Source organism: Sapajus apella, unplaced genomic scaffold (assembly GCF_009761245.1).
Source record: "Sapajus apella isolate SASKATOON/1434 unplaced genomic scaffold, GSC_monkey_1.0 scaffold56, whole genome shotgun sequence".
Taxonomy (NCBI): Eukaryota; Metazoa; Chordata; class Mammalia; order Primates; family Cebidae; genus Sapajus; species Sapajus apella.
The window spans coordinates 15,237,556-15,254,173 of NW_022436996.1; the positions used below are offsets into that span (position 1 = coordinate 15,237,556).

The following is a 16,618-nucleotide window of genomic DNA, read 5'->3' on the forward strand; positions in this document are numbered from 1 at the left end:
AAGAAAGATAGAGAGAGATAAGTGATACAGACCAGTTCCTGGGAATGTCAGGGTAAGACGCAAAGAGTAAGGCAGGTATGAAACCATCCTTGACAGATGAGCAGGGTCTGGATGTGTCTGGAGATAACAAACGTTTCCGGGCCATGGAAATAGTGAACAGAAATGCAGATGATACAAAAGTCCGATGAGTTTTAGGAAATGTTCAAAGGACTGTTTAATTAGAAGGTCATTGAATCTGGGCACTGAGTATCAGAAAGGAATCCCAGGGACGCAGACTTTATCTTGGGAGAAACTGGAGAGCACTTGCCCCTCTAGGACCTGACTTCCTCTGTATTTTAGGAAGTACTTGACTGTGCCCCAAGGAGTCAAGACTAGAGTCGGAAGTGTCTCTAGTCTTGACTAGAGTGTCAAGACTTCCTAAAATACAGAGTGACCTGACTTCCTCTGTATTTTAGGAAGTACTTGACTGTGCCCCAAGGAGTCAAGACTACAGTCGGAAGTCAAGGAAGAAGGTGTCTCAAATGAGTCATTAGATTTTGGACTCTTGAGTTAGTGCTGGAATGAGTTAAGACTTTGGGAGATGGTTGGGAAGGCATAATTACATTTTGCCATGTGAGACGGACATGAGTTCTGAGAGAGGAAAGAAGGCAGGATGATAGAGTTTGAATATTTGTCCCTGTAAAGTCCTTTGCACTGACCGCACCATGGACTGCACCATAGTCAAACCACGGTGACCCCTGTGACCTGCACATGCACCTCCAGATAGCCTCCTGGAGCCAGAAAGTTTGAGGTAACAGAAAAACTGCAAAAAAAGAATAGCTAGTTCCTGCACTGTGTGATTAACCGATATTGTGACATTCTGCCATTGTTCCTGCCTCAACTAATAAGCCAACCTTGTGACATTGGATCCTGTGACAGCCTCCCCTAGCCTGCAAAAACCACTCTGAACTGTAACTTTCCACAGCCTACCCCAAACCTATAAAACCAGCTCCTAACCCACCACCCTCTGCTGACCCCCTTTTCGGACTCGGCCCGCTCACACTGAGTGAATAAATAGCCTTATTGCTTACACAAAGCCTGTTTAGGCTGTCTCTTCATTCAGAGTGTGCTTAACAGTCCCCACCCATGTTTCATGCTGAATTATAATCCCCAGTGATGGAGGTGGGGCCTGGTGGGTGGCATTTCATGGGGGCAGGTCCTTCATGGCTTGCTGCTGTCGTCATGAGAGCGAGTGAGTTCTTGCAAGATCTTGTCATTTAAAAGTGTGTGGCAGCTCCCCCTCAGATATGGTTTGGCTCTGTGTCCCCACCCAATCTCGCCTTGAATTGTAATAATCACCACGTGTCAACAAAATTCAAGATAACACAGGCAAGAAATTCAGAATCCTGAAGAGATTTAAATAATTAAAAACAATCAGAAATTCTGGAGCAGAAAATACAATTGACATTCTGATGAATGCATGGGGATTTCAACCTCACAACTGATGAGGCAGAAGAATCAGCGAGCTTGAAGACAGGCTATTCGAAAATATACCACCAGAAGAGACAAAAGAATAAAAAATAATGAAGCATACATACAAGATTTAGAAAATAGCCTCATAAGGACAACTCTAAGAGTTATTGACCTTAAAGAGGAGGTAGAGGAAGAGATAGGGCTGAAAGTTTGTTCAAAGCTATGATAACAGAAGAAATTCCCAAACGTAGAGAAAGCTATCAATATTAAAGTACAAGAAGATTATAGAACACCAACATTTAGGTCAAAGAAGACTACATCAAGAGAATAATCCAACTCCCGTTTTCAGGGATAAAGAAAGGATTCTAAAAGCAGCGAGAGAAAATAAACAGATAACATGCAAGGGAACTCCAATATGGTCTAGCAGCAGACTTTTCAGTGCAAATCTTACAGGTCAAGAGATAGCAGTATGACATATTTAAAGTGCTGAAAAAAAAAGGTTAATAAAATAATAGTATACCCAATGAAAATATCCTTCAAACATGAAGGGGAAATAATAACTTTCCCAGACAAACAAAGCCTGAGGGACTTCTCACTAGGCTCAGGCAGGATCCACCTTCTCTCATGGACGTTGATGCCTGGTGAGACCTGCAGGAAAGATGGGGTGCAGCAGAGATGCACTGGGCTTAGGGCACAGCCCACCCTTCTCTTTCCCATGTTCCTCTGACAGTTGCTCCTCTGTCTGCACCTGTCCCTGAAGCCAAGGCTGCCCAGCCAAAGTGCTTCAGCTGGGGATCTCAATCAAGATTAGAGGAACTTCCCACCTCTTGCATATCTGTAGGTAGCCAAGCAATAACTGAAAACTGCTGAAACATCTGTGTAATATTGGATCCAAGCCCTAATTTTTCTTAACCATTTCCCTCCCAGGCTGCTTTCCCAATCTCCCCAGTCCCTTAGATCCCAGTGCATCATAGTGCCATCTTGCGGCCAGTGAGTGAAAGTTTCATCGTTGTTTCTTCTGCAGTGGCCCGGGGATGCTGGGAAGTTCCTGCAGAGTGAGCTGGGGGAATATTCCAGAAGTGCCATCCTGCAGGTTTTATGAGCAACTTCCCTCAACCCGGATCCCAACACTAGCTTTAACCCTGTTTCTTTGAGTTACTAAGCTTAATAACCTACCCTCATTCTAAATAATTTTTACCCCATAGATGCAGTTATAGTCACACTGACATTTTCTCCCTTAAAACTATCTAAAGAGAGAGGAATAGAATAGGAAGAATGGAAGGAAATCGTATTTACTCTAAAGAAGGAAAAAATACAGAAAATGAAGTGTAATGTTATTTCCTTTCCATTATCAAAAATAAACATGTCCCCCTAAACGGCAATGCTACCATAAAAATAAAGATTAGCAAAAGACTGGGCAGATAATGTGATTACCTTCAAGATGGGGTCAAATATGTGTTAATCAAAAGTAAAACTAGAATATAAAAAATAAGATCTCTTGCAAGGCAATAAGCAATCGTGGAGCGAGCAGTATCTTATGGGAAAATATGGCTGGATATAAATAAGACCAGCAAAAGGCCTGCTACAGAAAAAGAATAACTTGTACAATGCACGTCTGCTGATCTGAGCAGCGGAGAGGGAGGAGATGATTCTGGAAGAGGCAGAGGAGTGGTGTGAGATGAGGGCATGCTGGTGCAAAATAGCATCATGAGGAAGCAAATTAGCCAGGGGACTGGGGATTATAGGACCTTTGTAGCCACTGTCTTCTGTGACAGACCAGATGAACCATTTCTTTTTCCAATGACTTGCTCTGCAGCCCTTGCTCCATCCCAGTTAAAGGCTCCCAGAATTTCTCCTCCTCAGCTTCCCATGGACCAACTCTTACTCCTTCAATGTTGAGAAGGGACTGAAGGAGAGGTCATTCCTGCCCTGAAGTCTCACAGCAACTGGCAAAGTCCTCTCTTGTGGCTTGATCACATGCCCCCAACTCTGTGTCCTTTAATTTCCAGTAGACTGAAAGTTAGGTGTGAGTAATAAACCCTGAGCAATGCCTTCATCACAGGACGTGTAAGTGACTGCTTTCAAAATTACTGCTGTTTCTCTCACTGCCTCAGATTATTTCTGAACAGAAGAGATGCACAATTGGGATGGTTTCTTAAATTAGTTTAACCACAAAACTCTTTCAAAGGGCCATAAATAATGCAACCAAAAATAATTGCTTTCCTAAATGGTGACACTGTAGAGTGAAACAAAAAGCAAATAAAATTATGTCAAATATTTGAGAGGAGCCTCAGAAACCCAGTCCTTCTTATGTAAACATCATCGTATGGCCTCCCTCTACCTGAGAGGCAGCAGAGCCACACCCATGCCCTGCACCTGGCAGGAAAGCCCTGCTGGAGCCTGTGGGGAGCTGGCGAGGACCAGCCTTGGTGATTCTGCCCCAGAGCAGGGATTCTCTGGGAGTTCTGGATGACCTCCAGGGACTGAGATGGACGGGGCCTGTACTGTATATTGGAGAGGAGGACATTTAGAGTAAGTGTGATCTTTTTGACCTCTCATCTGAAAATGGATCCAAGGTCATTGCTGACTGGTGTGGAGCTGCTTAGTTTCCAAAGCAAATTAGTCCATGCCCCAGGGTGTGTCTCTGCCACTGAAGAATCGTCTGGCAGTAAAGTGGTTTCCAGTCCAGAGCTGCTGCTTACCCCATCTCTGTTCCCAGTGACTGCAGCATCTACATATTCCATGCAAGGGAGGATAATTTGAAAATAATGAACTGGTTTGCTGTTTCCTTTAGCTACATTCAAAATAGTTGTCATGTTCCAGACCGCCATGCTTATAGGAGACACAGACCCACAAGTCAAGAGCATTTGAAGATTGAATAGAAATAGGATCAGTTGAGGCTATCTTAGACTGCAGTTTCTAAAAGGAAGGGCAGAAAGGGGGTGAATTTTGAGTCCTTTCAGCCCCACAAGACATGGCATAACAGGGACATCATTGTCTTAGAAGACATTCCAGTGATGTGCTAGTAAACTGAATGTCTGTGGAGGTGGGGACATGTGGGTGGTGGAAGCTTTCACCAATTTCTGTTGTAGCAACAAAGGCCCCATGGTGGATTTCAAGCTGTTAACATGGCTTCACCGTACGGGGAGATGGAAAGAGTGTGCTTATTTTTCTCTCGTGAGTCAGAAAATCTGGCTCCAGCACATCATTGGATTCAGAAGCACAACTTTCAAAGTTCTTCAGTGCTTAATACTCAACTCCCAGAAATGGGGCATCAGCACGATAGCACAGCCCATCGTTTTCATGATAGGATCTTCGTGTGGACAAAGTGGATCTGGGTCTTAGGGCAGACAAAGGGATGTTTGAGTGCAGAAAGGACTGATGAGTTGTCTGAAGTTGCTGAGAGCACATAGCTCTCAGAATTACGCTGGCTGGTTTGGAAGCTTCCACCACCCACATTTACAGTTGCTGTGTCTCGGGGTGAATTTGTGGTTTCTTTCTACCCAAAGGACAGCCGAGGTCCAAATCTACTTGTTTCCTTTGAGGAGGGAGGAACAAAGGGAGGCCTCTGATAAAGGTCTCTAGGAGCTGCAAGGGGAGAGAAGGATGAGGTTTGTGAGCAGGAAGGAGGTGACTCTGCCACACTGTGGCTAAGCTGCTGGCACAGAGATACACAGCCGAGTCCTTCTGCTCTGTGCGCCGGATCTGCAGAGTGGAGAAGGATCCCCCATCTCTCTCTGCAAAGAACCGATCACTGGGCAGCCCTGATTTGTCTGGTGCATCCTTGCCTTGGAAGTAAATTAGAAACTCCAGGCCCTTCCCCAGGCTCTGTCGGTACCAATAAAGGGCATTATGACCTGAAATTGGGTCACACCTGAGAACTACATCCTTTCCCTTCTCTGTGACCTTGTTACTGGGGGACTGGGAGACTCCAGCACCTGTGTGATCTGTGGAGACAGAAGTTGGGAACAGAATGAGGAAAACAATTTTAGCCATAACAGGAACACATACATCCCACCCCTACATACACACACACACACACACACACACACACACACACTCACACACACAAACACACACAGAGTGAGACTGAAACTGCTTGGTGTCTGAGGACTCACCTGCTCTCAGGAGGCAGAGGGCTGCCCAACAGAGGAGCCTGGTGCCCATGGCAGTCAGGGCAGGATGGGGGCTTTACCAGATCAGGGTCACTGTGAGCAGGAGCAGAGAAGGAGGGACGTCCCTGTCCTTACATGGAAGTTCCCACTGTGACATCACTTCCTTTCTCAATCTGCATATCCTTGGGAACACAGGATTTATACTGCAACACACGTGGATGACTACTTTTAATATTTATAAGCTCCTTTTAAACAATATTATTGCATAGGTCTTCGCTTTGGGCTCCCATGCTGCCTGGACCCAGAGGCCTCACGCTGCACCTCTGAGTTCATCTCCTCATCCCACAGCCGTTCCTCTGTCTGCTGGGCATGCTCTCTAGGATGTGCCAACAGCACCCCCAACAGAAGGCACCAAGGGGTGAGCTCATTGTCTTTCCTGCAAATCAGGGTCCCCAGTGCCATCCCCATTCATGCCCCAACCTCCTCCATCCCCACAGTCACATGTGCCCAACGGGGTTGTCCCATCACAGGGGTTCCCTCGCGAGCTGCGCCTCATGCCTTTCTTCTGGGACTATTTCCCACCCTTGTTAACTGTAACTCAGAAAAGATACCTTGATGGCAAATTCATAGCATTTTCTTTAGTTTTCCGTATTTTATTTTCCTGTCCTATAGATATTTTTATCAATCTCAATCTTCAATAAATGAGGACTACAATTCTGATTTAATGCCTATTTGTCATCCTTTCTTGACCTTGACTGTTTCATTTTATTCCACTGGAAGATATTTACCGTTCCCTTCTGACTGCCGTTAAAAATCTTCTCTTTGTCATTTATGTTCTGCAATTTCACTGGGACCTGCCTATTTGTCTTGCAATTCATCTGAATTCTTGAAAGAGGATTTAGGTCCTCAAACATCTCAGGAACATTCTCAGCTAACATCACATATACGGTCACCTCAGGCCATTTCCCCTGTTTTCTCTTTCTAAAACTTCAATTATATACAAGAAAAAAAAAGAAAAATTTCAATAAGGCCGGGCACAGGGGCTCATGCCTGTAATCCCAGCATTTTGCGAGGCTGAGGCAGGTGGATCACTTGAGGTCAGGAGTTCGAGACCAACCTGACCAACATGCAGAAAACCCGTCTCTACTAAAAATACAAAATTAGCTGGGTGTGGTGGTGCATGCCTGTAATCCCAGCTACTCCAGACTCTGAAGTAGGAGAATCGCTTGAAGCCGGGAGGCAGAGTTTGCAGTGAGCCGAGATCGCGCCATTGTACTCCAGCCTGGGCAACAAGAGCAAAACTTTGTCTCAAAAAAATTATTTTTTCAATAAAACATTATACACTTTAATTGCTTCTGCTCACTGCTCCTCGTTGGCTTTTGTTTTAGTATTTTAAATAGTGGAAGTAAATTGCTCTGATGTTAATCTGTGAAAGTCCAGAGAGGGCAGGGTTGAGAGTACAGAATGTCAAGACTCCGTAGCTTTTTCAGCTGTCTCTGGTCTCACCCCCAAATGCATGGAGTCAGGAACTGTCTGCTACACTCTGAGCTGCAAAATATCCCCCATAGATTAGATTCCTCACATCACAACCTGCTCAGAGGATAGCCCCAATGTAGGTTCCAGAAGAGAATTCTGATTTTCTGTTTCCTTTTTATTATGGTTCCTCCGTAAAATACAGCATGTAAGACTGAATATGCATGACATTTTTTCCCTGTTCTTCCAAGAAAATCGAACTCCTAGCATCAAAGGTTTTTTCCACCATTAGCCAACTTAAGACAATTATGGAACCAAATAGCTCACTATTTAGGTCCAACTATTACAAAGAAAAATCAATTACTTTTGTTGTTGTTGTTTGTTTTTTGAGATGGAATCTTGTTCTGTCACTAGGCTGGAGTGCAGTGGTGCGATCTCGGCTCACTACAACCTCCACCTCCCAGGTTCAAATGATCCTCCACCTCAGCCTCCCAAGTAGCTGGGACTGCAGGTGCATGCCACCATGCCCGGCTAATTTTTGTATTTTTAGTAGAGATGGTGTTTCACCATGTTGGCCAGGATGGTCTCTATCTCTTGACCTTGTGATCCACTCACCTTAGCTTCCCAAAGTGCTGGAATTATAGGCATGAACCACCATGCCTTGACAAGTCAATATATATATTTTTTATGTTGGAATCATATGCTCTCCTTTGAGTAGAATAGGATTTCACATTAATCATAAATTAAACCTGCCTGGCTAGATCTCCCCTCCAGACCTTCTCTTCCTCAGATCCCCCTACATTTATATAAGGCCTAATTCCCATCATAAATCCTCCTCTCCATAGTAGTTTTACATTTTGTTGATGTAAACCTAATGGAGTTTTTAATACCAGAAGTGGTTAAAAAAAAAAAAAAAAAGCCAAAACTGTATGCATGGGTTTCTGGAAATGGATCTCTGATCTGTCTACATTTGTTGTGGGGAAAGGAGCCTGAAGGAGGCCACAGGGACCTGGAGGAGGCCTAGTGCTGCGAACACAGGAGGAAGCCTTGACCTAGGGGTGGCCACTCCGATATCGACTCCCCATTAATTTCAAGGACCTACCCTAGCCCAGCAATCAAAGGGGTAAGGTTTCCCGTCCTTCATGCCAGATCTCTGCCGGGGTAAAATGGATCTAGGGTGCTCCTGGTATTCATCCATCCATCCACTCATCACTTAGTCATTGACTCATCCATTCTCTATGAAATGGGTCTCCCCGTGTTCCAGGCACTGCTGTTGGTATATAAAGCAGGCATAGCCTTGGCCTTCATGCGGTTTAAAGTGTCTGGAAGATTCCAATTGTGCTACATTCTACTGACTAACAGACATAGGATACCATGAGAGATTATGAGAGGGAAACTGACCTCAGCTGGGAGCCAAGGGAAACATAATGGTGATTATCATTAGGGCTGATCATGATGAGATCTGAAGTACAGGTAGGTGTTGACCATTACAGAAAGGAAGGTTCCAGCCCAGGGCACAGGAAATGGACTTTGGAGTGTCTCAACCTGGCTGGAGTAGAGAAGGGCAGGAGACTGGGGAGGAGAAACCCAGTAAGGCCTTGGAGGGAAACTGTGAATATAGGAAATGCAGACTGCAACTAAGACCACATTTGGGTTCTGTATGAGGAAAATCATAGAGAGAGGAAAGCATGTGGTACCCAGGTAGAGACAGGAGTCTAGATGGATCTGAAATACAAATCCTATTCCATCTAGGAGTCCTCAGACTCAGGTGAATGACTAGGAAAGTCAGAGATGGGAACCCCCCAGCCCCATCCCAAATGGACTGCTCAGAGGAAAGACAAAAGGGCAGCAAAGAAGACATCTGAGGGCCTGCAACCAGTCCAGGCCTGGATCAGACTGACTGCAGAGGCACCTGGCCCAGACCAAGGCTCACACTGCCCGGGCCCACTGGGGCTCCAAAGTTTCTGGTGCTAGGACCAAGGACATCGCTGAATCTGGGGTGGGGAGGAGGGCAGAGCCTTCCTGCATTTATGTGCAGAGAGGAGACAGCCTTGCAGCACTGTGGAGTAACTGCTGGCACAGAAGTACACAGATGTCTGGAAGGGAGCAGCTGACTCCAGCCTGAGCAGGAACTCCTCTCTGTTTGGTCTGGAGACATTGTAGCCATCGTGGACTTCTCCTTTGTCAGTGGTACCTTCACCAACTGAGTAATGAATCAGCCTCAGCCCCATGCCTGGGTCTTGTCGATACCAGTACATGCCATCATGGTTCATATCCTGGGTACACTGCAGCGTCATGCTCTGTCGTGTCTTCAAGACCTGGAATTTTGGGGTCTGAGTGACACCAGCAGTTACTGGACCTGCAGAGAAGGAGAACAAAGCCCATGCTGCAGACCCAATGGGAAGGTGCTGGGCCTTGAAATCCACGCAGGAGTCTGGCCAGGACCCACCTGCCCACAGGAGACAAAAGGCCGCACAGCACAGGAGGCTGATGCTCATGGCAGTGCTGCAGGAAGGAGGAGTCTTCTGGGTCTCCGTGTTGATGAACAGGGAACAAGGCTCTCAAGGGAGTCATTCTGAGATCTCATGCTCCCTGCCTGGGCCCTAGTGCCTTCCTGTCAGGAGAGGCCACGCCTCTTCCCCAGATAGTCAAATTCAAGATAAATGCACCAGTGAACAGGTTGGATGGGAAGAATGTCTTTGTCTGAATTGATGTAAGTCTACATTTTTAAAAAATCTTTTGGTAATGATTTTGTAACTCAATGTATATTTTTTATTCCCATGGTGATATAATTACTTGGCTGTGCATGGTGGCCCACACCTGCAATCCTAGCCCTTTGGGAGGCTGAAGAGATCAGATCACCTGAAGCCAGGAGTTGGAGACCAGCCTGGCCAACATGGCAAAACCCCATCAATACTGAAAATACAGAAATCAACCAGGCATGCTGGCACACACCTGTAGTCCCAGTTACTCGGGAGGCTGAGGCACGAGAATCACTTGAACCAGGGATGCAGTTTGCAGTGAGTTGAGATTGTGCCACTGCACTCCATCCTGGATGATAGAGTAAGACTCCATCTCAAAATAATAATAATAATAATTACTCATTAATACACTGGTACTGGTTATCTAAGTATTGCTATAGTACAAAATCTTAGAAAAAAAATCATCTTGTCTTCCTGGTGTTTTTGACTCCTGTGTCCCAGATACTCCTTCAAGAATCCTTTTCTAATTTGCTTAATTGACCATAATCCTGTTGAAGTCCTGTGCCTATCTTGGTTTTCTCTGTTATCAGGTCTCCAAATCCCAGGGGCAGGCTCATCAACATTGAAGGAGTCGTTTTGCTCTGTTTCTTGTCAACTCACTGACAGATGGGACTCCTGACAAGCCCAGCTGAGCACCTTCAGCTCCACCCACAGCTCTTGTGTTCTGTGTCAGTGGTGAGATCGCAGCAGGCAGAACCACCTCATGCTGGTGACTGCCTTCTCTGTGTAGACATTGGTGGCTGCCCAGCTCTGCCCATGACCTATGGGCACAAAGGAGTCCTGATGTGTAAGGGAGTTGGGGAGACATGGCAGACTTTAGGGTAAGGAAGAATGCTCTGGGATTATTGAGATGACATATTTCATAGGAGATATCCCTTTGTGCAGGATTCCTACCATTAATTTAGTAATAAATAAAAAGAAACCAACCCAAATGCCCATCCATCAACAAGTGGGTAAAGAAACTGTGATATATGATGAAATACTATGCAGCCATAAAAAAGAATGAATTAACAGCATTTGCAGTGACCTGGATGAGATGGGAGACTATTACTGTAAGCGGAGCAACTCAGGTATAGAAAACCAAACATAATATGTTCTCACTGATATGTGGGAGCTAAGCTATGAGGACACAAAGCCATAAGAATGATACAATGGACTTTGGGGACTTGGTGGGGAGAGTGGGAGGGAAAAAAGACTACAAATATGGTGCAGTGTGTACTGCTCAGGTGATGGGTGCAACAAAGTCTCATAAATCATCACTAAAGAACTTACTCATGTAAGCAAATACCACCTGTACCTCAATAACGTATGGAAAAATACAAATTAAACTAAAAAAATATTTCTGTCATAGCCTACAGCCATGAACATGGAGTGTTTTTCAAAAAAAATAAAATAAAATAAAAGGAGCTCAAAAACTCTCTTTGGTGCACAGAGCCCCACATTTGGAAGGACCCTGCACTTGATTTTACACTCTGCTTTCATGATCTTCAAATTCTTAACAGTGTTTGAACAAAGGACTTGCCACTGGTGGTAAATGCATGATTTTGTTCCATATTCTGCTTGCCTCCCCCTGTGCTGGCTTCCTGTCAGCACAAGAGCTTGACCAGGGTCTGGGTCACTCAGCGTCTATGGGACTTAAGAAGAAAGGACACATAAAGTCACAGCAAAGGGCCGCCTGGTACTGCAAGTCACAGTACTTATTTTAGTTTAGTTTTTATTTTTTCGTGTTGTTGGGGTACAGGTGGTGTTTGGTTACATGAGTAAGTTTTTTAGTGGTGAAGTGTGGGATTTTGGTTCACCCATCACCCCAGCAGTATATCCTGCACCATATTTGTAGTATTTTTTCCCTCGACCCCACCCACTCTCCCCGTCTAGTCCCCAAGTCCCCTGGGAGCCAACGAGCCCACAAATAGGTTCCATATGTGTGCCCAGGACTCTGGTTCAGAAGACAGAGACATGCATGGGACAGTGGCCTGGTGCCCAGGGCAGGAACAGAACAGGAAGATGGATTTTAGCTCAAGGCTCAGGTTTTATGGGTTGGACACTTGTGGTCAAGTCCAAGAGAACCTTTCTCCCAATAAGATATCATCTGTCAATGAAGTCACTGTTTCCATGGTTTGCTAGACCCCACATGCTCACTATGTGAACACAAAGCCCAGCTGCATGTGTGTCTGATGGGAACTCAAAATAATTTCCATAAAGATGATTAATTTTTGTCAATACATAACATAAAATTATTTGATTGCATGAGTTGGTGAGAAAATAAATGAATAAAAATAAATACATTTTGTAGAATCAGCTTCTACCAGTCGAAGAGTCCTTTTAAGGTTATTTCAGCACAACGTCCATCTCCAGATAGAATTGTCCCTAACATGGATCAGGTAGCTCACGTGGCTTCAACCCCTTCTAAAACCTTCCAGGAACACCCCCCTGCCTTGGTGATTTAGCTATGTATTAAAGAGGATTAATCAGAAGAGGTTTTAAATTTTCATCAAAAATATTTGTGAACAAAACTACTCTCCAGTGATAGAAGTGACATCATAGGTTGTTGGGGACAAAGAGAGGTACTGCAGAGGGGCGTGAGGGACTTTCTGGGTGACACAGATGTTCTACATCTTCATAGAGGTGGGGTTGCATGCGTATGAACATATATGTTGCTCAAAAATCACTGATCTGTTTATTTAAAAGGTTTAGATATCAATCATGTTGACTTTTAAATGTCTGAGGGGATATGTAAGCTACATCCTCTAGTTAATTTTATCAAATGAATTATCAGGCATATATATGTCCATTTCTGTGACTTCTGAGTCCTCAAGCTAAGATTTCTTGGCAGAATGTGTCCATATCTGTCTTTGCACGTTGGCGTAGTGGAAGAGGTTGTCTGAGATGAGCAAAGGGAATCAAAGTATCTAGGCTTCCACTATATGCTAGATACTTTATGCTATTACATTTTTTTTCTTTTTTTTTTTTTTGAGACGGAGTTTCTCTTGTTGCCCAGGCTGGAATGCAATGGCACTATCTTGGCTCACTACAACCTCTGCCTTCTGGGTTCAAGCAATTCTCCTCCCTCAGCCTCCCGAGTAGCTGGGATTACAGGTACGCGACACCACGCTTGACTAATTTTGTATATTTAGTAGAGACGAGGTTTCTCCATGTTGGTCAGGCTAGTCTCGATCTCTTGACCTCAGGTGATCTGCCCGCCTCAGCCTCCCAAAGTGCTGGGATTATAGGCGTAGCCACCGTGCCCAGTAGCTACTCAATTTTATATAGAACTCTGTTGATGGACGTTAGTAGTTTCATTTGATAGATAAAAAAGTTAAGAAACTAAACTTAACCTGTCAAGAGCTGGCCTCAGGTCTTGATGAGCTGGTGTTAGAATGGGAGCCAGGACTGGGTGTCATGGCACCTCTTCGGACTTCTTTCCCTTCACCACTGTCTGCAGGGTACACTGATCTCCAACTATGATGCTATTAGAGCCAGCAGGTCTAAAAGGGATATAGGGGAAAACATTCCAATTTTTTGTAGGTTGGAAGCTTTATGAAATAGTTTACAGCATAAAGCTGTAAACACGGATCTTAGACTGGGCAGAGTTGGAGTCCCAATACTGCATCCTAATCGCTATTTAATTTGGTCAAGTTATTTAACTGATGGGCCAATTCTCTCATGTGTACAATGAGAAAAGCATTTGTGTCTTAGGGTTTCCTTCCGGCAGTTGAATTTCTAAATAATTGAAACTTCCCAAATGAAGGACTTCTATTTTATGTACAGTAAAATAATGGCAAATGACAGAATTATTATTTTTTTCGAAATCTTGTCCATGGAGCAGAACTGAAATGTGAATGTGCATTAATGTAATCCATGCTTTCCGTTCTGCAAATGACTCTGCCACTCATGTGACAGAGGGTTTCATAGAAACAGTCAAAGACCATAAACGTGGTATATTCATACAATGGAATATTATTAAGCGTTAAAAAGAAGAACATCCAGCCATTCATGGTAACATGGATAAAGCTGCATGACATTGTGCTAAGTGAATAAGCCTGGCACAGAAAGACAAATACTGCATGATTCTGTATAGCAGGCCACCTAAAAGCTGAACTCATGGAAGCAAAAACAAAAATGGTGATATCCGAGGGCTGGGAGTGGAGGAAATGGGCAGTTGCTGTCAGCAGGTATAAAATTTCAATTAAGTGGCCAGGCGCAGTGGCTCACGCCTGTAATCTCAGCACTTTGGGAGGCTGAGGTGGGTGGATCATGAGGTCAGGAGTTCGAGACCAGCTTGGCTAATATAATGAAAACGCGTCTCTACTAAAAATACAAAAATTAGCCAGGTGTGGTGCACGCCTGTAGTCTCAGCTACTCAGGAGGCTGAGGCAGGAGACTCACCTGAACTCAGGAGGTGGAGGTTGCAGTGAACTGAGTTCACACCACTGCACTCCAGCCTGGGAGACAGAGCAAGGCTCAGTCTGTAAATAAATTCAATTCAGCAAGATGAGTAAGATCTAGAGGGCTTCTGTACAACCTTGTACTTGTACATTACAATACTGTATTGTACACTTCAAAATCTATTTGAAATACAGATCTCATGTTAAATGTTCTTACCACATTAAATTAAAAAGCCGGCAAAAACGAGGGAGGTAGCTAAAGAGAGAAAGAGCAAGAAAAGGAAATTTGTGTTATTCAGAAACTAAGTAAAGTACTTTGAATAAGTGAAACTAAAATAAAACAAAATAAATTCAAGCCTTAATACTCTAAAAAGTAAGAAATATTTTTTATTAAACAGTTTTTCATTTTTAATTTTATGTCATAAAATAGACAAAGAAAGGGCCTCAAAACTTTGTCGAATAAAAGATATAAAATAAAATAAGTAATGGATAACAATTACTCATGTTACTTTTCCTCAAGGTAGATTGCATCAGTTACAGAAATTCTACAGTGTAGAAAATTTTATCTTTCCTTTTGCTACAATGAAGGATGAATGGATATGCTTAGCCTCGAAGTCATATGTTTCTTGGACTGGTCAAGGAAGAGGTTATAATGGTCGCATAGGAGGCATGACCTTCCCCTCCTGCTAATGGGACCTAGAATGAGGAAGCCAGATGAGGGGACAGATGTACAGAGCAGAGGAGGGTGGGGAGGTGTTGGAGAGCATACGATACCCAGTTATTAAATATGAGACCAGAGTCAGCTGCCTTCCTTCAGATTAAAAAAAAACAGGCACAAAAATAAATACTTGTGATTTCAGTGAGCATTAAAGGAGATCACATAGAGAAGCAGCAGAGAAGGCCTGGGAAAGAAAATCCTGTCAGCTGAGCAGGGCCTGAGCCCCTCTAGCTGGATGCACCTGTCTCAAGGTCACTTCGTGAACAGGGGCAGGGAAGTTTCTGGCATATCCTCAGGGAACTGGCCTTTCCCAGTGACTCTGCAGGCCACCCCTGCACACTGCAACTACTGGCAGGGCCCAAGCTTTGCTACTCCACGAGATCTTCCAGTCCTACACAGCCCTGAAATTAAAAATGTGGCGGGGGAATGCAGTCCCCACACGCCCACATCACACCGTCCTTTCCTCTGCCCTCCCTGTCCTAGACCTGACACTCATTCCCAGCCCTTCCCACCCCAGCCTCTTCACCCACACTGCCCATACAGAGGCAGAGACACTCCCTTCTTGGTGCAAACTGAGGCTTCTAGCACTCCTACCCTTCCTTGGCAGTTGGGTGTCAGTGTTTAACTTCACATGTCCAGGCCCCACTCAGGGAATCTCAAAGGGCCCCTGATGCCAGCAAGCAACCAGGCGTCCCCTTCAGCCCTCCCCTCCTGGCCACTCTCCAGCCCTCCACTGAGTTCTCTGCAGCACTGTGGAGCCACAGCGCCTCCAAGTGGCCAAAAATCCAGAGTCTCATGGATTCACACCTGACCTGGTGAGCTCAAGATTATCCAAAGAAGGAACAGAAATGGCCTGCTCTCACTCCTGCAACCCCTACTCTCTCACACATGCCCTCTCTATGCTTTCCCAGAAGGGCCAATTTAGGGTTGATTTTTTTTTTTGAAACGATGTTTTGCTCTTGTTGCCCAGGCTGGAGTTCAATGGTGTAATCTCGGCTCACCACAACCTCTGCCTCCCAGGTTCAAGCAATTCTCCTGCCTCAGCCTCCCAAGTAGCTGGGATTACAGGCATGCACCACCACGCCCAGCTAATTTTGTATTTTTAACAGAGACGGGGTTTCTCCATGTTGGTCAGGCTGGTCTCGAACTCTGACCTCAGGTGATCCTACCCACCTTGGTCTCCCAAAGTGCTGGGATTACAGGTATGAGCCATGGCGCTGGGCCTAGTGCTGATCTTAAAGTCCACCTTAGCTAGTGAAGGCAAAAGCATGCATTAACCAACATTTTGATTGCAAAATGAACAGTGTTACAGCATTGCAATTAGCATGCTAGGATGCATGAGAGGAGCCTGAAAAATACAGGCCACAGATTTAAACAGCGTGAAGCTATCAAGCAGGCCTAGCCTGGAAGCTGTATTCAATAGTTCCTTTTGATTACTCAGACCCACATTTTCATGCTTTGTACTAATTGCCATGCTGTAACATTGTGTATTTTGCAATCAAAATGTTGGTTAATGAATTATTTAAATGAAATATTAGCAAATTTTAGATAGTGTGTTTTATAAATAGGATTTTTAAATTTTTATAAAATTTATTTCTGAACTTAGAAAATCTTGAAATAAACAACCCTATCAGCTCTAACTCAAGCAGATTCAATTGGCTGTGACATTTCCTGTCACTCCCCAGAAGTGCCAATGAGCTCCACAAGTGACTT

At 44.5% G+C, this 16,618-nt stretch overlaps 2 gene segments (V, D, J or C); both read right to left on the reverse strand.

The window, feature by feature from the left end:
• Positions 1-4,894: 4,894 nt before the first annotated feature.
• Positions 4,895-6,138, reverse strand: LOC116527975. The segment is given in 2 exon segments: positions 4,895-5,399; positions 5,571-6,138. Coding segments are annotated over 2 exon segments (537 nt in total).
• Positions 6,139-9,010: 2,872 nt separating this feature from the next.
• Positions 9,011-9,632, reverse strand: LOC116528042. The segment is given in 2 exon segments: positions 9,011-9,399; positions 9,490-9,632. Coding segments are annotated over 2 exon segments (438 nt in total).
• Between the last annotated feature and the right edge of the window lie 6,986 nt (positions 9,633-16,618).